This window comes from Sorex fumeus, unplaced genomic scaffold, assembly GCF_029834395.1.
Source record: "Sorex fumeus unplaced genomic scaffold, SorFum_2.1 ptg000063l, whole genome shotgun sequence".
NCBI lineage: Eukaryota > Metazoa > Chordata > Mammalia > Eulipotyphla > Soricidae > Sorex > Sorex fumeus.
This window is the reverse complement of record NW_026606120.1, coordinates 47,425,708-47,450,844: the sequence shown is the minus strand read 5'-3', so window position 1 is coordinate 47,450,844 and position 25,137 is coordinate 47,425,708. Positions and strand designations below refer to the sequence as shown.

General features: G+C 41.0%; 1 protein-coding gene across 2 annotated transcripts in view; it reads right to left on the bottom strand.

Moving 5' to 3' along the window:
* Nucleotides 1-728: 728 nt before the first annotated feature.
* The window catches only part of BLMH (bleomycin hydrolase), a 42,027-nt gene continuing 17,618 nt past the window's right edge, over nucleotides 729-25,137 (bottom strand). For both annotated transcript variants that reach the window (XM_056126808.1, XM_056126807.1), the window contains exons 7-12: nucleotides 22,660-22,815; nucleotides 21,172-21,330; nucleotides 20,984-21,051; nucleotides 19,297-19,414; nucleotides 17,333-17,402; nucleotides 729-1,705 (exon numbers count right to left, since the gene is read on the bottom strand). In XM_056126808.1, the coding sequence (XP_055982783.1) occupies nucleotides 1,554-1,705; nucleotides 17,333-17,402; nucleotides 19,297-19,414; nucleotides 20,984-21,051; nucleotides 21,172-21,330; nucleotides 22,660-22,815 (723 nt within the window). In that variant the 3' untranslated portion in view covers nucleotides 729-1,553. The remainder of the gene's footprint in view (nucleotides 1,706-17,332; nucleotides 17,403-19,296; nucleotides 19,415-20,983; nucleotides 21,052-21,171; nucleotides 21,331-22,659; nucleotides 22,816-25,137) is intronic.

The following is a 25,137-nucleotide window of genomic DNA, read 5'->3' as shown; positions in this document are numbered from 1 at the left end:
TGTGGATTTCATCATGATGTCCCTAGAAGATTTTTAAAATCATGCCAAAAATAGGATTACTGAAATATTATAAGCACTCTGAATAAAGCTGAGGCTTTAATCCAAAGCTATCTTGGGAAACTCTGTGACCGACAATATCCCCTGCTTGGACAGAAAAAGACTCTGGACAGCCAGAAATACAGGGGATAGAGTCATTGATAGAAAAGGTTGATTTGGGTGGTATCGCTTTCAGTGAAAACGCTTCTGTAAAATATACACTTTCCAGCCCACTCTAAGACTGGACTCATCAAATCCTCACTTCTCACCTCTGGAGGGATCCTGAATCCGGCTGAAAGAATGTTTAACATAGTGCCTGGAAGCCCCCTGCGGAAGCCAGCGGAATCGGCATAGATCAGGAAGGATTATACAGCTCAGAAAACTTGAAGCAGAAATCCACCTTGCTGCTTTTCTTTTACTTTCTTTTTTGTTTTTTGTTTGGCCCGTACCCTACACTGTTTGGACGAGATTACTACTGTGCCGTGCTCAGCACTCACTCCTGATGGTGTTTGGGGGCCCATGCAGTGCTGGGGAGTCAAACTGGGGCTCATAAATGCAGCACCGTGCGCTGCAGCCTCGAACTCTCTGCCTGATCTCTTGTTTCTTTACTTCCAAGAGCATGAGTCACCTGGCTGCTTTCCTTTGCAGCTAAATAAAGACATAATTCTTTTATCAAACAAACCAACCTACTGTCATTTAGCAAAGTGTTTTATTCAAAAGCTTCTCAGCACCATCTAGTAGTTGTCAGAAAGAATGGATATCACCTTCTCCTGCCCACCCAACTCCCAATTCCAGAGGCAGACGTTAAACCATTTGGCTAGAGCTCCCCCAATGAATATAATTCAGATCATGATAAGGTCTTGGTTGTTCTCTTACCCAGTGTTCTCTAAGCCTCTATTTAAACCTGACTCAAGTACAGCTGTGACCCCCCATAGTTCAGAACAATAGAAGGAATCATGTCAGACTCGATCAACCTCCCATTCCTACACTATTAGAGGCACACAAATTACCTTGAAAAAAACTCGTTCGGGTACTGCCATCAGGAAGGACAGTGACACTGTTGGCAGCATGCAGTTTAGAGAGCTCAAATCGTAGGCTAACCCTCCCCCCCTCTATTCTAGGAATAAGGAGCAGTAAATTCATTTTTCTCTACACACCTCAAGTGCTCATCCTCTCCTGTCTCATGAAAAGACTGGACTGAACCGTTTTTGACAAATTAAGACAAACAATTGCATCTGATGAAAATGCTAAGAGATGAAAATCCTGAGCTGTTGGAGATGAGGAGAGTAGATAGTGTGACCTGATCTTTCCCTTTTTTTTCTTCTTTTTTGTTTAAGAATATTGTGGTTCAGCATAAAGCACACTTCCCCGAAGAGATTCCTAGAGGAGAAATCCAAGAGTCTGACTGTGTCCTGTGGGAATGCACAGTCACCTGTGTCACTTTGGCTTCAGTCCCTGGATCTGTCCTTTGCAGCTACTTCAGGTCCCGAGGGAGGAGGAGAGTGCTGAAGGCAGGATCACTCGGCTAAAGCACCCATGGGATCCCAGGCTGGCAGGACAATAGGCTCCTGTTCTAAAACAGCTAGCACCTCTTCAGGCACATGCTTCTTGTCCACCACCACTTCGTACACATACTCCGAGAACCATTCATCTGTCATGCACAGGTAACCTGGAGAAAAGAACAGAGCCTTATGAATCTGGAGGCAAGGGGCAAAAGAGCAGAAACCTTACAAAAAGAACCTTTTTATAAAGCTTTTATTTGTATATGCTTTTAGCTTTCCCACCCATAATCCCATTTTTGTGCAGATGGGACAGATGAGGTTGTTTTACCAGTAAGAAAAATGAAGCTCACAGAAATTAAGTGATACGTGCCAGTCACAGGGGTGAGAATCAATGGCAGATTTTGGATCTAAGGCTATTTCCAGACCCTGAGCTGTTCTGTGGCCAAGGCTGCACTGAAGGTGAATAGATGGTCCCAAGAGACAGGTGGAAATGGCTCATTTTTGGGGAGTGTTAATGGGGAGCGGGGGTTTATGGCCCACACCCAGTGGTACTCGGGGGACCATATGTGGTGCCAAAGATCAGACCCAGTGTTGACTGCATGCAAGCAAGTGCTTTAACCCTGTACCTATTTCTCCGGTGCTGAAAATGCTCTTGTTCATATAGCCACTTCTCGAAGATTAATCTCAAGGGTCAGAACAAGTACACCAGTTCCATTCTCAGCACCATGGCTATTCTCCTTTCTTCCTGTCTACTGTAAATCCTGGTAGTTAACTAGCTAGGTTGTGAGGGAATCCTGGTGGAGCCGCGTCAACATTCCTAAGGACCTATCACAGATGATATGTGCATCAAGTGGTGACACAGTCCTGACTTTCCTAAGAGGAAATAAGGATCAAAAGGATCAAGCAGTAGACAAGGACAGCTGCTGAATCTCCTTAGGAAGGCTCTAGGATCGGTGGCTCTCTAGAGGGCAGGATTAGAGTGAAGCATACCTATACAAGATGTGGATGGGGGGAAGGGGCAGGTATCAGCTGGTGTCATAAAGTCCTCACCCCAGAACCCTCCCTCTTTCCATTAGCAAAATTAACCTACACCTTAGTTTCAAAAGAACAACACAAATTCCCTCTCAAAAGCACTTTTCCAGAGAAATTAAATGAGGAGAAGAAAAATGTTTCACCTGAGTCCCTGCTTAGATAAAAAGAAATACTAAAGGAAAAGCCCAAGTGTGCACAATTAAAACAACAGCTGGGGGAGAGCACAGAGCACAGCATGTGCACCTGTACTGGGATACTGCATCCACTCACCCATCTAAGGACATGAGAGCTAGAAATTACAGTACCTTATTTCCCTTCTAATTCTAGAGACTTGCAGCTAATAAGGCAGTGGTTCAGTGTGATAGCCTGAGAATACAGCATGGCTTGGGCCCTATGCTGACACTGCTGGGGACCACCCTGAGTTATCCCTGCAGTGCTCAGGCATCACATCTGGCAATCCTTAGAGAACCATGTGGTGCTGGGGGTTGAATCGGAGTCAGCCACAGGCACCTCTGTTCTATCACTCCAGCCCTGGACTGGTTTTCTCTGAAAGTGTAAATCTAGGTCTATTTTGTATAATTTCCCAAGACACAGACCAAAAGACAGAAAATGTAGACTTACTTCCCAACATGGCCCTCAATATCAGCAGTTTTAGCAGCAGTTTTTAAAAGTTCTTAGACCCAGGATAAGGACTACTCTCGTAAAATTGAGAAAATAGGTAAAAAAGTTTGTTACCTATTGATACTTATCGTATTAAAACAGAAAACTGCAAATATTAATTCATTTAAAATATTTAGTGGATCTCTGAGCACAGACCTACAAGTAAGCCTTGTGCATTGCAGGTGTGGCCCCGAAACCTATGTAAATACATAAAATAAAAAGACAAATATAAATAATATAATTTTAGAAAAGTAACAGTGGCAGTATTGTAGTAAAAAAAATACAAGTAAGCTAAAAAAATGGCACTTTTAAACAATTCAATGTTTGGCTTCATGAAGACCACTGAATTCTTGTATGCTCCTTGGTTCCATGTCTGGTCTGAAGAAAAAAAGAAGAAAAGTCTGGCCTCACAGCTATGTGATAGGAAGGAAAGTCTTGCAGAGTCCACGGGCCCCAAGATCCAGAGGGGCTCAGCCCACAATTTGAGAACTGCTGCTCTAGAAGACAGACTTAAATAATAAACAAACAACACTATGGCAAGTCTAAGGAGTATGACAGACGGGTATCATTTAACTTGAATACACAATCTGCTTTGGTAAAGCCACCTATGCCTAATTCTGCTCTTCACCACCAACAGACATCAAGGACAGCACTGCGTATGTGGTGCAGGATGTTCACCCTCATGGAAATGCCCTAAACGGACATGACATCCTTGTTTTCTGAATCAGAGCTGCTTTTCTCAACAGGATACAGAGGAAAGGAGCTTACAAAGCTGGCAGCCTGAGTCTTTTCTGATCTCCCTCTTGATTAGATACCCGAAAGTCCTTGACTTTGGTTGTTAGTCTGGCTGGGCCTGGCCCTTACTGTCACCTAAACTGCAGTCCAGTAGTGCCTACTACAGTCCTAGCAGCCAAAACTCAGCCAGCAGAAGGGCCAGCCTGTATCATTTCTTGTTGCAGCCTAAGTGCTTCCTGAGAAACAGAATCTTCCATTCCTCTTCCCCCGCCAAGCTTTCTGTGGGCAGGAGACCAGACCATTGAACACCAGGCCACAATTTGAGACATTACTTATTCTTCCCCTTACTTTAAGGCAGGCTGAATAAATTCTCTGAGTAGCTCTGAGCAGTGAGGCAGGTGAAGGATAGAGGCAGATTCACATAATAAAGTTCTGGGCCTTTATGACAATACTATCATCACACAATCAAATGAATCTTCAAAAATGCCCAGGAAAAATGGACAGTAAGTACATCTACACTATCTTGTTCCCAGAGCAGGAGATCAGATTAAGTCCTCACAAATTAAAACTCCTATCAATTGAAATCCACCCTTTCAAAGTCCCCGCCAAGGGGACCTGCCTTGATTAGTCTCTCTCTCTTCAGGATATGAATTCTTTGGGGGCCCACAAAAACCTCACGGTCTAGGTGGCTGCCAAGTAATTGCACCCTGAGAAGATAATGAACATGTGGCTGCTGTAACTTTGATACTGTGACTCTGAGAGTTTGACTGAGCAGATCACAATCAGTTATGTCTGAAAACCAAGAGAGCGCTGTGGGAAGGAGCAGCCAAGTACCAGGATTAATGTGGTCATTCTGAGGAAAGTTATAACTTCTAGCCCTTAACTGCCCCTGGCCATGAGAAATTATATTCCTCCCATCCTGAAGGGAAAGGAAATCAAAATCTGCAATATAGATTCTAAATTAGGGAAACAATTAAATAGTTAAATTCAGCCTCAGGAACTAAAATGGAATTAGATTGTTTTAATTTTAATGTCATGTTAACAAGGAATGAGCAAGAAATAAAGTTAAGAAAGGGGGGTAGAGGGGGGTGGGGGGGGGAGAGAGAGAGAGAGAGAGAGAGAGAGAGAGAGAGAGAGAGAAAGAGAGAGAAGAGAGATACTGGCCATAGAGGCAGGTGTGGGAGATGGGGGCGGGGGGAGACGGGAGATAAACTGGAACCACTGGTGGTGGGAAAAATACACTGGTGAAGGAATGGATACTGGAACATTATATGACTGAACCCAACCACGAACAACTTTGTGACTGTGTATATCACTGTGTATATCACTTTGAAAAAAAAAAAGAGGGTAATAGGCCAGAGATGAAGTTCAGTGGTACAGCACTTGCCTTGCCTGTGTTTATGGCCCTGAGTTTGCTCCCTTGTACCACACACGAAACCAAAGACAAAACAAATAAGACACAGAAAGACCAAGGGTAGTAATAGTTACTCAGTGTATCCAGTTTCTAGACTATTAATTAGGCTAAATTCACTCAGACACAGGAAAGTTGCAAACTATATAGCATAAACCTAGATTGACACTTGTAGAGAAAAATGGCCCATGGCTGAAGAGAGTTACAGAGGTTAAGATTCCTGTGGTCATCCAAAAGAACAAAAGCAACCGGTGTTGGCATGGATGTAGAGAGAAAGGGACCCTCCATCACTGCTGGTGGAAATGCCGACTGGCTCAGCCCTTTTGGAAAACAGTATGGACGGGTCTCAAAAAATAAGAAAGTAAGCTCCCATTTGACCCAGCAATACCACTTCTGGGAATATATCCCTTAGAGGTAAAAAAGTATAGTCAAAGTGACATCTGCACTTGTTTGTTCATTGCAGCACTATTTATAATAGCTAGAATCTGGAAAATACCTGAGTGCCTGAGAACAGATTGGTTAAAGAAACTTTGGTACATCTACACAATGGAGTACTATGTAGCTGTTAGAAAAGATGAAGTCATGAAATTTATATACAAGTGGTACTACATAGAAAGTATCATGCTAAGTGAAATGAGCCAGAAAGAGAGGGGCAGACGTAGACAGATTGCATTCATCTGGGGAACATAAAGTAACAAAATAGGAGACTAACACCCAAGAATAGCCGAGATAAGTACCAGGAGGTTCACTCCATGGCTTGGAGGCCAACTGCACATGCTAGGGGAAAAGGCAGCTCAAATAGAGAAGGGAGCACAAAATATAGGGTGTTGGGAGAATCCTCCCAGGATGGGAGAAGCATGCTGAAAATAGTCTATAGACTGAACATGATTGCCACTCAATGCCTCCTTTGCAAACCACAGCACCCAAAAGGAGAGAGAGAACAAAAGGGAATGCCCTGCCACAGAGGCAGGGTGGGAGGGATGGGTACTCTTATCATTGTATAACTGAAACCCAAGCACAAAAATTTCTTTTTTTTTTTTTTCTTTTTTTTTTTTTTTTTTCAAAAATTTCTAAGTCTACAACTGTACCTCACGGTGTTTCACTAATAAAAATTTAAAAAAAAGAAAAAAAAAGATTCCTGTGGTCAACTTCACTTGAATTCCCAGCACCACATGGTTCTCTCAGCATCACACCCAGTTATGCACAGGGGACCATATGGGGTGCTAGGGATCAAACTCGGGTTGGCTGTGTGCATGGCATGTGCCCTATAGATGTACTATTACTCCCACCCAATGTATACACCGTACTTACGCACAGTAAGAGCTCATACTACTCAGTACTTACTATGTGCTAGAAAGGTTCTAAGCAAGCACTGTACATGTTAAGTACCTGCACATTTTTTAATTAAAAAAGGCTGAAAACAACCCAAGTTTCACTGACCCTTTGATCTGATCCTTTGATCTGATCTTCTGAGTACAAAGCCAGGAGTAAGCCCTGAACACCCGTGTTGTGAAATATAAGATGGCAGAACTATGTAATCAAAGACTTACAGTTTACTTACAAAAACAGATTTTTGGGGAAAAAAATGGTTTTCAACTATAGATTTACAATTTTGCTAAATTTTCAGGAGTTCAGCTTTAAGGATCTTTATGTGTGTAGTTTTCACTACCACCGCTACACACACACACACACACACACACACACACACACACACTATATCTTTAAACCAAAAATATATGTATATTTGGGAGATAAAGAAACACAGTAGGAACAACAGATGGCCAGAGTCACTGGAACTAAAAATTCTGTCTATAGAACTGAGCTTACAATGGGGAGTGGGGTCTTTGGGACACTGGTGGAGGAAAGCAGGCACTACGGTGACGGGTGTGGTGCTGGAATGATGGTTGCATGAAAAGTGTAATTAACAGTATTATAAATCTCGGTACTTCAATAACAAGTATGGGAGGAAAATGATTTATTCAATGTGAATGAAAAAAACCAGACCACTTAGTGGCAGAGATCTGACAGGTGGTTATGGCTTAGTCAAGCAAGGTAACAGCACAATTATCAAGCTTAGGCACCATCTGTTTGGGATCAACTCCATCTGCTGAGACAGTCCAAATAATTTTTATGGTATCTCTTTATGAAGCATTTGTATCTTTAAACCAAAAAGACAGTACGTGTCCCAAGCATTTAGATGGACGAGGTAGAATGTTCACAAAGGAAAAGAGGGCTTCTTTTTTCTCCAGAGTACACCGTGGCTTTGGGGAGAGGGGGAGGAGAGGAGGGCCCGTTTCCTTGAAACACGGCAGGAAAAAGGAGTGGAAAACAGGGTGAAAGGGAGTCGTTTGTGTTTGTGAACTGTGATCACTGGGGAGCGCCACAAGTTTTGTCAGCACAAAGGCAAACTTTTGGAAGATTCTCTGCCGAGTCCAGATGAAGTCAGTCTGAGAAAAGATGATCCACTAACCAGTTTGATTTCCCCTGGGCCTGGACTGGTGAGCACCAAGCAGGCAGGCCTGAAGCACACACAACTTGCCAGGATCTTTGCCATCGCACAAGAGAGGAAAATACAATTCAGGTGTCATCTGAAGGTCTATTTTCCTGATGACACTCTGTGATTTCTCTCTCACCCCAAACTTACACTATTCATGGTTTAAGGCAAAGTGTGCTTTTTGACCATTTCCCAAACACATCTAGGATGGCAGGATACATTATTTCCTAGCCTCCTACCTTAGACCTACTGAAGCCGATTTCAGATTTTCAGCTGTTTCCTTGACTTGCCTCCCACTTTCTTTCAAGGAAAGAACCACAATCCTAACCAATGTCCTTAACGTTCCACTCAGCCTTGAAGAATCACTTAGAAACTTCCACCATCCCTCACAGCCATTCACTGTCCATTTTTAATTTTTGATTTTGGGGCTACACCCAGCTGTACTCAGGGCTTACTGCTGGATCTTCGCTCAGGCATCACTCCTGATGGGGCTCAGGGGACCACATGGGTGCCAGGGATTGAACCTGGATTGGCCATGTGCCAGGAAAGCACCCTACCTGCTGTACTTCCAGCTCCTCATTGTCCACCTGAAGGAACACAATACTAAAATGTTGCTGATGTGGCATAATATGACAATTGCGCATCCATCACCCAACCTGCAAGTTTCCAAAATAATCTCTTAAAGCCTGACCCCAAAACTTTTCTCTTGCTATTTTCTGGCTTTTTGCTATAGCACTATTTTCACTCCACTGTGGTCTGCACACAGCTCTCTGCATCCAACCAGAGAGAGGAGATGATACCATTGCTAATGCTTCTCCCATTACCACTAGGATTAATCACTTCCTCTGATTTTTCTCATAAAACTCAGTTCACCGAAGTGATGAACCATTGATTTGATAAACAGGTAATACAGTACAATGGTCATAACAGGTACCTAAACTCTTCAAAATCTCTCCTCTAAAAAAGAATGGCTAAGGAGCCACATGCACTAAGGAAAGCAGGCAGAACTTTTCAGGATACGGAATACAGAGGTGTTTTCAAAGATTTGACTTCAACGGCAAAGACACCAAAGGGACTACATAAAAATACCATGTTTTTACAAGACAAAAGAAACTCAGGCTAAAATAAAAATGAGAAAGATACTGGCACGCAATACATCAGATAAAAGGCTAATATCCAAGATACATAAAGCACTCACAAAGCTCAATAACAAAATACTATTACCCACCCATCCATCCCCACAATGGGGAGAGGAGATGAATAAACACTTCTACAAAGACCTACAAAGGCATATGAAAGTGTTCATCGGACAACAAAGAGACCATCTCACACTGGTGAGAATGGTGAGCACACACTCATACCCACACCCACACACTAAAACAGAAAATGCTTTAGAGACTTCTCAAAAGCTCAAGAACAGGGCTTCCATATGACCCAGAGATTCCATTTCCTGGCATTTATCCCCAAAATACAAAAACATTAATTCATAAAGATATATGCACACTATGTTTATTGCAGTGCTTAGTACAACAGCCAGGAAGTGGAAACAAGCAAATATCCAATGACAGATGAAAGGATAAGGAAGCCGTGGCATATAAACACAACGAGGCTGTAAGAAGAGATGCTAAACAAAATACCATCATTTACTTAACACATAAATGAACGGTTAAATATATGAATTTTAGATTCTTTTCTTTTCTTGCTTTTTATTTACTAAGCTGAGACTGTATTGCAGTGGGAATGTGCTTACCCCTTTGCCTTGTATGTGTGAGGCCCTGGGTTTGATCCTCAATACAACAAAATAGATTATTAATTCATTTGAAAGATGATCCAGAGACCTAGCACACAGGTTACATTGTGTTTGCCTTGAAAGTGATCCCTGGCATAAGAATTAAAGTTACAGAGACAATAGCATAATAAAATTTAAAGATTAAAAAAAAAAAGAAGAGATGCTAATATGCAGCTCACTACAACTTGGATTAAAAATAGAACCGGAGACCATCATATTAAGTGAAATAAGTCAGATGGGAGGACAAATACAACATAATCTCACTCATCTGTGGCATACAGAGAAACAAGACAAGAGAATCGGTAGTACCAAATAATAAACTCTTGTCCTGAATTGTACAACCGAGTATACAAGCAAAGGGAAGAGTTGGAGTATGATGAGGGACCAGAAGTAACATAAGGACACTGGTGGAAGGTCTTGGGCGCTTTCAGTGGGAACTGCGTATATCAATACTGTAAATACACCCTAACAATAACAGTTTTGTAAATCATGGTGTCTAAAATGAAAAACAAAAATCTGTGTTAACACTACTGAAATATATGACTCAAACTGTCCTCCCGTTGTTCATCGATTTGCTCGAGCAGGCCCAGTAACGTCTCATTTTGAGACTTGTTGTTACTGTGTTTGGCATATTGAATCACGGGTAGCTTGCCAGGCTTTGCCATGCGGGCGAGAAACTCTTGGTAGCTTGCCGGGCTCTCCGAGAGGGGTGGAGGAATCGAACTCGGCTGGGCCGGGCTGGCTGTGTGCAAGGCAAACGCCCTACCATTGTGCTATCGCTCCAGCCCATGACTCAAACTATAGTAATTAAATATTTAAAAATTAAGAAAAAAAGAAGCCTTATATTCTTGTGGCCTCATTCACCTATAGATAACATTAGCTACTTTGTTTTTGGTTTTGTTTTATGTTTTGGGCCACACCTGGTAGTGCTCAAGGGCTGACCCCTTGCTCTGCTCAGGGATCACTCCTGTGGTACTCAGGGGATGTCAGAGATTGAACCCAGGTTGATTATGTGCAAGGCAAGTGCCCTATCCACTGTACTACTGCTCTGGCCCTAACACTAGCTAATTTTTTTATATAGTAACAATGGCTCGTTTTTGAGCACTTCTGCGCCTGAGCAATTTTTTAAAGTGGGGGGCAGGGAGCTGGCAGCAGTGCGTGGAGGGTGACCAGCACCACATCCACATTGGACAGTGCTGGGAGGAAATAGACACCTGCGGTGGTGGAGACGAAACTCAGGGTCTTGTGTATGCCAGGCATAAGCTCCAGTCCTCTGAGCTACTTCCCCAGCCCCTGGGGCACAATTTCTGCAACAACACTCCAAAGTAAACAAGTATCATCCCCATTTTTTTTTGACAGGAAAACTAAGATTACTTAGCCAATAGAAAGAATTGCCAGGAGGGATGTGGACACAGCAGATTTTGTGCTTAATCTTTATTCTTCTGAAACCAATGCAAACACACCTTGGAGATAGGCTGTTGTGAAATGTGAAGGGGTTTATCCCTGAAAAATGGATGCTTGGCTGCATGCTACAGGGCAGGAAGTGCCACTGCTCCAAAGTGTGCCTGCCCCTCACAACTGGTAGCTCACGCCTCATCACAAACCTCAGGCGGGAACTAACAATCCAACTGAGGGCACACGCTTTCTTGGTTTCATTCACTTGACTACTCAGAGTCATGCAGTCTTTGGTTAATAAGCCCTTTAAAAGATCTCAGATATCTGAGGTCAGAGATAGGATAGTGTGTCAGTCACGCATTCAATCCCCAGAACTTCATATGGTACTTCAAGCACTTCCAGGAGTGATCTCTGAGCACTCCTGATCAACACTATCACCGCATCCCCCACCCCAACAAAAGACCCCTCAAGGGTTTACCCAGAGAAGCTGAGAGGAGGCACAGTTCAGAGGCTAAAGACACATGTTCTACAGTCAGATCATCTAGATTATAATCCTAACTTCAGCAATTAGCTAAGAGATGTGTCTGTAACATTACAGAAAATTCTATTTACATCCATAAAAAGTACAAAATGTATGGAGGAGAAAAGAAATCATGCTGGCTCTATGTTGGCTATGCATCCAATTCCCCAGCCTCGGCCTAAGAGATAGAACCAAGGCCTCACAAGGCCTTATGCAACTAATTTTTAATCCATCTTACTAGGAATTCTAGATTTCCTCAACATAAACAATCCAAGATTGATCCAGTAAGATAATTTCTCCTTTTTCTCGTAATCAGAAAGAACTTCTGCTTATTTTTGCAGAACAAGTTATTTTATTTAGTAAGTCCGAAATAGCAGACCAGGTGATGACCATGACGAGCTGGGAAGTCAAAGTTAAGACTGGGCAGAGGTCAGGGCAGTCTGCTTAGGTATCCCTGTTCCATTTACCTCTAGCCTTTATGATTAACATTACTTTTACACAAATTATCACTTAACAGGCAGAAATCCCAAAGAGAATAGTAATAATCTGCTAACAATGTTATCTACAGAAACAAAATCCCAGCAATGCAGTTTAAATGGAAGTATCTTCTGAAAGAATGCCAACAGAGCTTCTGCCTCAGACATACCAGCCAATGCCCACCAGGATGATGGGCAGGAGGGCTCTGCTGGGGTAAACACAGAATGCCCGCATAATAACATACAATGCATTCTCCTAAGGTCAGGCTAAGTGTGCCAATTAAATGAGGTCATGTTTTCTTTCTTTCCTTCCTGTCAAGTTAGAAACAATATTAACAAGAAATACAGGAGAGTAATTTATTTTGACTTTAAATGAACTATTCCCTATCTTCTCTTAGTTCAACCTCTTATCTTTTGGCTCCCTACTGAAATGCTTTGCTCTGTATAATTTCAGGCATTTCAATTATTCAAAAACAACAAAACTATCTTAACTAGAGCTGCAGAATTCACTAGGCTGGAAGATTATAGGCAGATCCAAGGGATAAAGATCTTACTTTTCTCCACAGAATAACAGAATGAGTAAGAGAGCAGGATGAAAACTTTCACTGAGTAGGAGTGAAGAGTTAGAGCTCATGGGAAGAAAATAGCTAAACGCTCTAGACATCTCTTTAAGAGTAGGTACTTTGGTTAGTAATAAAGACAGTGATTCTTGATACATAAAAGAGTGCCTGCCTGACTTATAAATGTTTATCCTCTCTTAAATGTTTATCAATGCTATTTACAAACTCACTGTTTATAGACTGTTAAAGAAAAATATCAGCAGGCAGTCTTATCTAAATAAAACAAAACTTTACAGACACTAACCTTTATGGTTAACAAATCCAACTACTTAGACCAGATTAGAAAAAAAAAATCAAACAGAAGCTACAGAGCTTCATCTGAAATATTTGCTTATATTTTGTGGTTTTGCCTTTTCTGTTCCAGAGGATTGAACTCAGGGCTTCTCACATGCAAAGCTCACATTCTACTAGTGTTAGGAAGGGAGGAGCTAGATAATTTCTAAGTCTCCCATTTGTCTCCCATTTACAGAAGGCATGTGATCCAGTTGGTTGGTCCCACAAACATTAATTTACCAAGGACATAACCAAATCAGACAGCAACAGCCTAGGTGTGCAAAAAAATAATGGTGTTTGCTGCAGGAATCAATGGGACTGCTGTTGTTTGGACTACTGCTGAGCCCATTACTGCTGCTACTGATTCCCTAACACTCACCTGCAGAGATGTACCAAGTAAAACATAAAGAGCTGTTAACATCAAAGGTATCTGGAAGTCAGCATGCTATTCTCACCTTCCACAGAACCTGAGGCTATGTATGCAGGAAAGCATAAACATTATTCTAAGCCCCAATAAAAATGGTTTTTAAAAAAAGAGATTAATTAAAGCTAGTGAGATTGGCTGCCACACCCCAGCTCTTAGTTAAATGATTTAAAAAGCTTCAAATTTCTTCTCCTTTTAAATTTAAGGGCACACATCCCCAAAGCCCAAAGGCTCAGGGCTTACCCAAATGTTCAGGACTTACTCTTGGCTTTGTTTGTGGACCATACCCAGCAGTGCTGAGGGCTTAGGGATCTGAGCTTAGGGATCAATCCTGGCAGTCCTGGAGGACCTGGAGGATGCTGGGATCAAACCTGGTCAGCCCCATGCAAGGCAAATGCCCTACTCACTGTACTATCTCTTCTGCTCTTATTCCTGGCTTTCTGCTCAGGCATCAGTACTGGTGGTACAGGGAATTGAACCAGGTTGGCTGCATTAGTATAAAGAGGTATTTAACAAATTTGAGGAAATTTGTTTGTTGTTTTGTTTTTGGGTCACACCCAGCAATGCTCAAGGGACTATCTGGGATGCTGGGGATTGAACCTGGATAGGCCATGTGCAAGGCAAGTGGCCTCCCCAACATCCTATTGCTCCAGTCCTTGTATTTGGGGAAATTTTAATTATTAAGAAAAAGGTTTATTTTGAAAACTTGTTTCAGTTATTAAAGATGTTGTCCCACCCACTCTCTGCGCCAAATACTTTTGATTTCTTATTAAGACAGATACTGGCAATAGAGAAATCTAAGAAAACTCTTCAAATACAATACAAATTGCATAACTCTTCAAATATAACCTTACTCATTTCACAAACTGTTAATGACACATCAGTTTAAATGAAATGAACAAAATTATAGTTAAACAAAGCAATTGTTGGTATTAAAAAAGGAAATTATAATTAAGAGTCCCAACAGAAAACAACATGTGCAAAGACTATTTCAAGAAGCGACCATTTTAAAAAGAACTAGTTGTAGAGGTGGAAAAGCATGGGAGATCCAGAGGTACGACAAGGAATCTGGCCCTAACTTCTTTGATTTGTAGATATATCTAAATTATGAGTTGTTTTTCAATTTCCTGCTAGCCTTGTTAAAGTTCGTAACTTTCCTCTACCTGATACGAATATGTATTTGGTCTTAAAATGAGATTAACTTTATTAGAAGCCACTAATTAAAAAATACAATTGCCCTTAACTCACAAGTTAATGTAATTGGCATCCCATAACCACAGGATAACAGACATCACAGAGGAGGACATGCAAGTATGTGATAATGAATAGAACTGTACTGAGAGTGCTCGTATTTATTTATATAAAGCACTGAGCGGCTAAGTTTCACATAAAATTTCTAGGACAGATAGACAAAACCCACCAATGATCATTTCACAGGGAGATGAGAAGACCTGACAAATTAAATGAGCTCTAGGTTTAAGAGATGAATGCTGAAGCTTGACTCTATGTATCTGAGTTTCCCACTGGCATCCATATCCCCCTTTCTCCCAGTCTTCTAACCTAGTAAGCTGTAATGCCTTTGTTTCCCAGTAAAAAACCCACTGACTAATACAGACTCTTGGACGTTATAAAATATTACCAAGTATATAACATACGTGCATATACCAACATGTAGGATATACTATGGTAGCTGAAACCATAAAATCCGAAGCATAAGGTATTTTTTTCCCCCTGCATTTATTTATTGGCACAGAAAATACATTATAAAACAAGTTGGTTACAAATAGTGGGTAGAATGGCTGCGTGCAAGGCAAATGCCCTACCCACTGTGCTATAGCTCCAGCCATTCACTCATTTATTTAGATTGAATACTAGATTACTTAGGTCAAACAGCTTTTATCTGAATAAATCTCAAAAGAGATCGACAAGTTACAGAGATGCTTCTGGACCCTTGCAAGGCTGAGTTATTTGGTGCACCCGGAGTGGGGCAGGTGAACCCACCACCTGTCCAGAGCCCTGGCAACAGAAAACCTTCACCGTCCACAATTGGTATCATGCTGGTTGCCATATGCCACTGCTTGGGACAAGCCTCATCCAGAAATTAATCTGCTGAAAAACTCAGGTATGCGGGTTTTGTGACTGAAATCTCCAGGCTCTCACGGAGTCGGGGATGGGCTACCTCTTTCCATCTTCCCGTTCTTCCAGAAGCCTGGCAGTCATGACCATGAACTGCTTCTCGCACCAAATAAGCTCAGTGACCAGCCATGATCCAGAGACTCACAAATAAATCTCGAAAAAGATCAACAAATTGCAGAGATGCTTCCGGAGCCCACACCAGGCTCTGTTGTCCAGGGCATCCAAAGTGAGCAGTTAAAAATTTAACTTCAGTGGCATCATCTCATTCAAAATTTTTGAATGCCTGGAATGCTTGGATGCATTTGCAGCTACAAACTCTACACCACATTGGATGGGATGTAAAGTAGAAGACAACCAAACTCGATTAACAAAATATCAACACACAAGGCTTAACCTGTAACAACATGATAGTAACCTCTTCTACAAGGGCTTATGGCTAGTGAGATACAACAACATCCACACATTTTTTTCTAAGAAAACCTTTTTTGATCATTTTTAGCAATTAACAACAAGTAATATAAAATAAATTATTCAAGGCTTTCTATAGGGGCAGGTTTGAGGGGTGGTTGGGAAAATTGCCAATAATGGTGGTGGGAAGGTGCAATGGGGGTGGGACTGGTGTTGGAATATTGAATGTAACAAATCATGAACAAAGTTATAACAATAAAGTGTTTTAAAAAAGCAATTTCGTATATAACATGAAATTTTGCTATAACCATTTGCTTAAAATTGAACTTATCCCTTTCACATTTCAGCATGGATACAAGTCTCCCTTGTTTCTTGAGGAATTTGAACCAATGGCAAGTAAATATTTATATAAATCCTTTGTGATTTTATAAGATGAATAAAATAACCCATTCATAGTTTTTAAAAATTGAAAAGGAAAATGCTTTTATCTATAATAAACAAGTACTTAAAAATATGATCTGGGTTAGCAATATGACTCAAGAGTCAGAGCACCTGCCTTATACGTGAGGCCCCTCTGTATTTCTGTATTTTAAATTTTTCTGTGGAGACTGGAGCAATAGCACAGCGGGTACGGGTAGGGCGTTTATTTGCCTTGCACGCAGCTGACCTAGGTTCGATTCCCAGCATCCCATATGGTTCCCCGAGCACCGCCAGGAGTAATTCCTGAGTGCATGAACCAGGAGTAACTCCTGTGCATCACCGGGCGTGACCCAAAAAGCAAAAAAATAAAAATAAATAAATAATTTTTTAGGTTTTACTCATTTTATGAAGTCTAATAAATGTCTATTTTTTTAAAAAAAAATCCCATTCTTAGAAGATTTCTGACTTTCTAGAGTCTAGATATGAAAATACACCAAATACTATTTAGCAAGTGCCCTGGAATATGGTACTTACTTTCTCAATGCTCAGTGGTTCTGATATAAGAAGCCTTGGAGGGTGAGCATGATTTAGAATGAATACTGACCTATACTGATCTCACAATCTATTTGGGATTTCAGTTTGTTACAGGAATCTTAAGAGCCAACAAGATTCTAGCACAGTCCAGTTAATAATAATAATAATAATTATTATTATTATTTTATTTTGGTCCACACCTGCTGGTGCTCAGGGGTTACTTCTGGCTCTGCACTCAGGAATTACTCCTGGTGATGCTGGGGAATCATATGGGATGCCAGGAATTAAACCTGGGTCAGCCACATGCAAGGTAAGCACTCTACCTGCTCTACTATTGCTGGAGCTCCCAGTGGAACCAATAATTACAAAATACTCCACACTTGGGCAGCTTTTCATGTGGGCTTCTTAGGATGCAGTAATGGGGCAGAATCCATTCACCTGAGTCAGTTTTACCAGATTAAGCTCACCTTTGTGGCCATGGTCTTCACCCCAGGAATTCTCAACTCTCCACTTTTCAAATGCACCTTCCTGTTCATCCTGCAAGAAGAGTGAATGTCTTTACACAGACCATTTACACTAGATCTCCTGCTGAGGTGTCATGTAATTTTAGATTTGTTTCACTCATGACATACATGATCAGGAACGCCTATTTTCTACTATAGCTAAAGAAATGATAGAAATGGAATTGGAATTTTTTGGGGTGTAAAAATACGATCAGCCAAACAGAGTGGTAAATACTATTTTTCTCCTTTACATTCAATTCTATACAGAATATAAGCCTGTTAAAATGCTAGTTGGCTGAGAAAAATGTAATACTAAAATACTATAAACAAGTGCACATTATCTGAAGCCAATGGTTCTTGTTTTTAATAAATGAGCTTTCTTTGCAAAGGCATCACACTATATGTTTTTGGGGGGTAGGCACCCTTGTGGGGCATTTGGGGATTATTCCTAGCTCTGTGCTCAGGAACTATCTCCTGGCAGGGCTTGGGGGACCATCTGGGATACTGGAGATTTAACCCAGGTTGGCTGCACGCAATGCAAGCACCCTTCTCACTGTACTATTTATTGCTTTGGCCCACTTTATTTTAAAACTGATTCTAAGCCTTGGTTACAGTTATTTTGGGTTTATTTGTTTTGGGGCCATACCAAGCTGTGCTGAAGGCTACTCCTGACTCAGCAATCAGTCCTGGTGGGCTTGAGCACCAAATGGCTGCCATTGATTAAGTTCACGTCAGCTATATCCAAGGCAAGCGCCCTACCCATTGTACTACCTCTCTGGCCCCTTGGCCACAGCTGTAAACAAAAACCAAATTCTCATCATACTGATATTCTCTTTAAGGGAAATAAGTAATGATACTTTACAAATCTTTTTTAAAAAATTCAGTTATACAAATATTAGAGATCAAATGATAAAAAAATTAGACTATATTCATAAAGCCTTAAATGTAGTCTTCATTAATAGATTAAATTTAATTTTGTGTGGAAAGGGGGGGTAGGCCTACCTGGCAGTGCTGAGGGGACCATGTTGTGCCAGAGATAGAACCTGGGCCTCCCACATGCACTGCACGTGCTTTGTCCTTTGAGTTATCCTCCCAGCTAAGATTTTCATTTTCTTGTTCAATTTTTTTTTTCAATGCCACACCTGGAACTGTCCTGGGGCTACCCCTGGCTAAGTGCTTGGAGGTGTCATTCCCAGCTTTGCTCAGGGACCATGTAGTGTCATGGTGCTCCAGTTCAATGAGCTATCTCTCTGGCTCCCAGATTTTCATTTTATTATGGGACAATGATTTGGTAACCATTTATTGTCTTTACAGAGAGGGATTAAGAGAAAGACTCCAGTTGGGAAAAAACTTCTCTTTCTTGTTTACTCAGTGTATTTGCTGATGCCAAAATAACTTACATCTTTGTAGCATGAGAAGAGAGTTGGAGCCTATATTATCTCTTAATACTGCCTGTTAACTCCCACGTGCCTTTATCTACAGGATTCTAAACTATATGGGATTTGCTCTACTCTCGCCACTTTTCTTAGAGATCAGTAATTTTCAGTCTCAGAAATAGCCAAAAATCAAATATACATAAATCAAACCTCTTTATTTGTACTACTACTCTAAGCCTCAGATATCGTCAGAACCATACTTACATAATCTGGGAATCACCTAGTAAGTGTGCTTTGGTTTTCTACTTCTTGTTTATAGTACACCTTTACTTTCCTATCACTATTAGTTAGAATCAGTATCACCTATGGTTATTATAATCAATCTGGATCGGGAACATACTAGACATGTACTATCTCCTGGTTGCTAGAAGCTAACTTTAACAGAAATCATGCATTCATGCATTAAGATTGAAGAGCTGCTGGAAAAACAGTCCGCAAGAGAATGGAGGGCCACCTGTGCCAACACTGCAGTAGACAAGCTGAGGGTCATACCTTCTCCGAGAAAGCAGTGAAGGTCATGGCATGGGTCATAAGCGAATCACCAAAAGTCAATCTCTCAGCTTTGTTCATGTTCTTCAAGGAGACACCAAACACTAACTCATGGTCATAGCTTAAAAAGAATGACAGAATAAAGAAGAGTACAATTATGAAGGGAAACTGGCATCCATCTGGATAGTAAAGAAACATAAAAGAAATCAAAGGGGCTCAATAGTTCCAAATAAATCTGGGCTGCTGCTCTTTACAGAACATGGTATATGCAAAAATGTAACATTTCGATGAGATTCTTCTACTCCCTGCATCATAGAGTACTCAGGAACATATGAAGTGATTAAACATATATACCCATATCAAAAGGCAGGCAAGAGGAGATTGTAGTGTCAATTTGGCAAGAAAACTCTAAAAAGTTTTCAAAACCGCCTCTTTTAAAAACTGACAGAACCACCTTGAATTCACCATAAATTCTGTATCTAAATTCATTTTGACCACTGCTATGATATTTAAATTTAAATGACAAAAGTGGGGCTGGAGAGCAAGAGTATGAAGGGTAGGTCACTTGTCTTGCATACTGCTGACCCAGGTTCATTCCTGGCACCTCGTAAGATCCCCAAGCACTGCAAGGAGTGATCCCTGATTACAGCCAGTTTGGCCCCCAAACTATAAATTAATTAATGTTTAGAATAACAAAAATATAAGAGAAGACTTCAAAGTTAAAAACAAACAAACGTGGTGTGACAGTAGAGTGGGCAGGGTGCTGGCCTTCCACATGCAGACCCAGGCTGAATCCCTGGCACCACAATGGTACCCCAAGTGGTGCCAGGAGTCATGCCTAAGCACAAGCCAGGATAAATTCCTGAGCAATGCCAGGAGCAGTCAAATAAATTCCATCTCATCTTTTTTATAAAAAAGAAAAAAAAAACCCAGTAAAGGTGGAGGATGTAGCACACATGTAGAGCACATGCTTTGCATATATGAGGTCCTGACTTAAAGCCCCGCATTTCACTTGAGTCTCCCCAAAAACTGTAGGTCATGACTCCCACAATAGGGATAAAACAAGACAAAAACAAAATCATACAAAACTCAAAACCCAAATTCATTAATTATGAGATTTTTCTTTTCTCATATTACATGGCAAAACATTTATTCAACTTTTAACAATTAGTAACAATTACTAATATCTTAAACTGGCATATTTTATCTATCAAAAATATTTTATGACTCAGTTTGTACATGATTATGTTGTCAAACAAAAGAAGAAACACTTGAAAACATGTATGCAAATTAATTGTTACAGACACAATATACATGAGGTAAGATGAGAAGTTAAAAAGAGTCAAACAGCAATTAGAGGTCTGGAAAATCTTTCATGATACTGTCAAATGCACTAATGCATATTTACATAATAATCAAGTATGATGTTAGTGCTTTTCCCCCATGGAAGTCTTTTAGGAACATCCAACAATTTTTAATTCAGATACAAAATATGACCATGATTTCCAGGTTAGAGCACTGAAATACACAGTTCCTACTCTGAGTCTTTGAGAGAGGGAAGTGGAGAGACCCAGTCATAGGCCAACCTTTAATCACCAACCAGACCTCAGAGGAGCCTCTGTGTTCAAAGCCTGTATTCCAACAGCAACAACCCACACATAACTGTTTGCTTCAAGTTTCTTGTACTCACACATTCATGTCACTGAGGCCCAATTTGCCATTGAAGTGTTTTCCAACATCACAGCCAAACCACACAGCCTGGATGTGAGCGAGGAGACAATCAAACAAAAATCTATTAGACCAGAGAAGTGGAAGGATGTTGCTTAGCCCCCCTCCCCCCCAACCCTGCCACGTGAAAGAAACAGAAACAGTACTAACCTCTCCATCTTTGATGGAGGCAGCAACCATCTTTTTCAAGAAGTCAATGGGCTGGTTGTTATATAGAGTTTTTCTTCCCCCTACCATATTGCTTAAGTATTCCACTGTGTAAAGTTTGTTGTATTTGTGCTGGGGTCGAGGATCATTCACTAAACAAATCTATTAATATCAAGAATATACTGCTTAGGACATAAAACAGGAAATATCAAGCAAGACCTAAACTTGATCTTGAAGTTCATATGCTTGATCATGTTCATTATCTCTGACTATAAAAATAAGCAGTACAGGTAGATGAGATAGTGAAGAGACCAGTATGACCAGTATGACAATAATAGCTGGGAATGATCATGCTGGACAAGATCTGAGGGTTAAAAGTAGGTAAGATATATTCTTGATAACCTTTCAGTATCAATTTTGCAAACCACAATGCCCAAAGAGGGGGCGGGGGGCGGGGAGAGAAGAGAAGGAGGGAGGGAGAGAGAAAGAGCGAGGGATGTAGAGAGAGGGGGGAGAGAGAGAGAGAGAGAGAGAGAGCGCAAGCCTGCCATAGAAGCATGCAAGGGGTAGGGGATACGGGTTGATGGGAGGAAACCTGGGGACACTGGTGCTGGGAAATGTACACTGGTAAAGAGACAGGTGTTGGAACACTGTAATCCAATCATAAACAGCTTTGTAAGGCTCTATCTCACATTAATTCAATAAAAAAGTTTTTAGAAAAAAGGAAAAAAAGCAGTACAACCACACGATTAAACAATAATAAGAACTAACACAAAGCAATGAGAGAGCGCCTTACGCATTGTAATTAGTTTAGGGACATATTTGTGAACTGCACCAATCTGTTTTTCCTACAGGTAGAACTGGCTCCAAATCAATTAAAAAAAAGCTGCATGTACAAAAAAGCAAAAGGGAGAGCACATCCTTTTAAGAACCATAATCTCAAATTACAAGGCAGGCTTGAAGCCTGGTAATACCGCAACTGGACTGGGATTACAATAATAGCAATTTTTGAAAAGTCATTTGCTTATAAGAGAGCCAAGATGCCAATAAGGAAGGACGACTCTGGTTGTCTTACCATGCTTCTTGGGTGAAGACCTACATGGTATAGAAAAAAATTGAGATGTGATATTGCTTCCTTCCTCCTGAGACCCCTGTGGAGTCCACAGTACTGAGGTGCTCTGAATCCATGGTAAGAAACACCCTACTCACTTTCATTGTCTTACACCTGAGAGGGATTTCAGAAGCAAATCAAGAGGGCAGGCAGGCTTTTCAGGTGGAAGTCTGATTTAGAAGCACTGAGAAAAAGAGATACTGATATACCAGCTCTCCTAGGTGGATAAAATACTTCAGAGGAAAGGGGAGAACAAAGTGTCTAGTTTGGCATCCAGTTTGACAATCATGAATTGCTAACTCAGGACTCTCATATCCTTCCTGACAGTCAACAGACTTTTGAAAGTAAATAGTCAATGGCTGCCAGTTCCAGTTTCCAACCTTATCTTCCATATTGAAGAGTGGCTTGACATGTTCCTTATAAAACTCCAAGGGCGTTATGGGGCCAATCTTCTGATAATTTTTATCTTTGTCTCGATACTCCCAGGTGAATGTCTCTGGTGGATTTCCCAAACAGATACACACCACTCGAAAGATCTGGAGGAAAAATAAGCAGTTGGCACGATTAAGTGTTGTGTTTTTTATCTCTTAATATTCCTCAAGCTTAGACCGAGAAACACAAGATATCAGTGACTGAAATTCAAGCCAGAAATTTTGCAGGAAATCCATCCAAAGGTGGATGTCTGTGATTTGTTATCAGTCAACTTGTGAGCCATCATATAAACACACCGAACAATACAGCTCTGGAATGTTACTATTTAGTAATTAGTACTTGCCCTGCTAACTTTTTTAACTAAGGAACTACACCATGGACTTCAACCAGACTCAGGCTGCTGTTCTGTGATTAACTTTCAAATGACAAACACTGATATTTATTTTAAAAATGGATCTTTCCCCCTTTATGCATCTAGAGTTTTCTGTGAGTGTGATGAGGAACTTTACTCATGGGAAATAAAGGTTTTTGTTTTTGTTTTTTTGGGCCACACCTGGTGGTGGCCAGGAGTCACTCCTGGCAGGCTTCAGAAACTATATGGGATGCTGGGTATAGAACCCAGGTCGGCTGTGTGCAAGGCAAGCGCCCTATCCACTGTAACATTGCTCTGGTCCTGTAAAGTTATTTTTATCAACCAGTCACAACTTGAGTGACAATGCCCACTAAAGACATTGTTAGAACAGATAGGGCTGGAGCAATAGCACGGAGGGTAGGGCATTTGCCTTGCACATGGCCAACCTGGGTTTGATTCCCACCATCCTATATGGTCTCCTGAGTATAGCCAGGGGCAATCCTGAGTGCAGAGCCAGGAGTAACCCCTGAGCACTGTCGGGTGTGACCCAAAAAGAAAAAAATAGACATTATTAGAACAGAAATAAGCTTTAGTACGGTCCATTTTGGGGATTGAGAGACCATAACATATTTCCTACTGATGGAACATCTTCAAGTTAGCATCTTTAAATATTTTATGTTTAATCTTAAAGAAAAAGACATGTAGAGAGAATGTAGAAAGACTTACTCTTCTATGCCAAGTTTGCTACATCTTTAAAAAAAGGTAACATAGGTGGTCCACAGTCCTGCAGGGCTCAAGCAGTACCACATCCTCAAGTCCTAGCCCTGAACTGTCCAGCCCAGTTGTCCAGATTTCACCATGAGCAACCTCAAGTCCCTAAATACTGTAGGTATCTCCTCCTTCAAATAACCAGGACATAGCTCAGCAGCAGAGTACTCGCTTTGCATATGAGTCCTGGGTTTGATCCCCAAGTAACTCCTCCCCAACCCCTCTTCCCCCTAAAGAAAAATGCAGTTTGAATCAGGGAGCTAGTTTAAGAGAGCTAGTTTAAAGGGTTAGAACACATGTTTTCCACGTGGGAGCCCTGAGATCAAACCCTGGCACTGCATGGCACAGCACAGCCTAGAATAGCCCCCAAAACATCATGAACATGTTCCAAAAACTGAAAACAAAACAAAACAAAATACCACATTCTGATTGTGAGGCTTTATTTGGAAGTAAAGGCAGTATTTTTCCAAGACTCTACTATCTGAAACTCTAATACTGAGTAAAACAGTTTACTGTTTTAGGTCAAAAACACTAATATCAGTTCATTTCTGAGTGGCAGAACAGATTCATATCTGCCTAAAGCTGTTTATAGAAAATCATCACTAACAGTTCCATTTAGAATTAAGAACATTTCCCTTTTCTCCCAGTATATAGCTTCCACAATACACTGTGAACTGAGCAAGGCTTAGAAACAGTACCTTACCAAATTTTGTATTAGGATGGAGCAAGATCTGACTTTCTCCATTTTTCTCCCTCATTTTCTCATAACAACACATTAAATTAGCTAGATTTTATTTCTAATCCCACTACACTGCAGAGTCATTCTTGGAGGAGTGCAGATATGTATGTTCTTAAGGTCACCTCCAGCACTGCTCAGGGCTTACTCCTGGCTCTGTGTTCAGGAATCACTCCTGGAGGGACCTGGGAGACCATATGGGGTGCCCAGGATCAAATCTTGGTTCACCTAGTGCAAGGCCACACAAGTACAGCAAGTACCTGCTACGTTATGGCTCTGCCCCCCCCCACTCCCACCCCTCTTTTTTTTTAAATGTTCTACAATTTCTATGGGTTCTTTTTGTTCCAAAGGTCTCTACCAAGGTAAGACATAGATATTTGAATACGACCTGAGCCAAATCTCCAAGTAACCTAAAGCAGTAAGCATGTCCAAAAGGGAAGGCACACAGAAAAAAAATCAAAGTTATATCATGCTCTCCTTTGGCCCCCCACTTTGGAGAACTCGCTGTTCTAATATGACAGAACCTATTCTTTTTTTTTCTTTTTTTCTTTATTTTTTTTCAACCCTTGG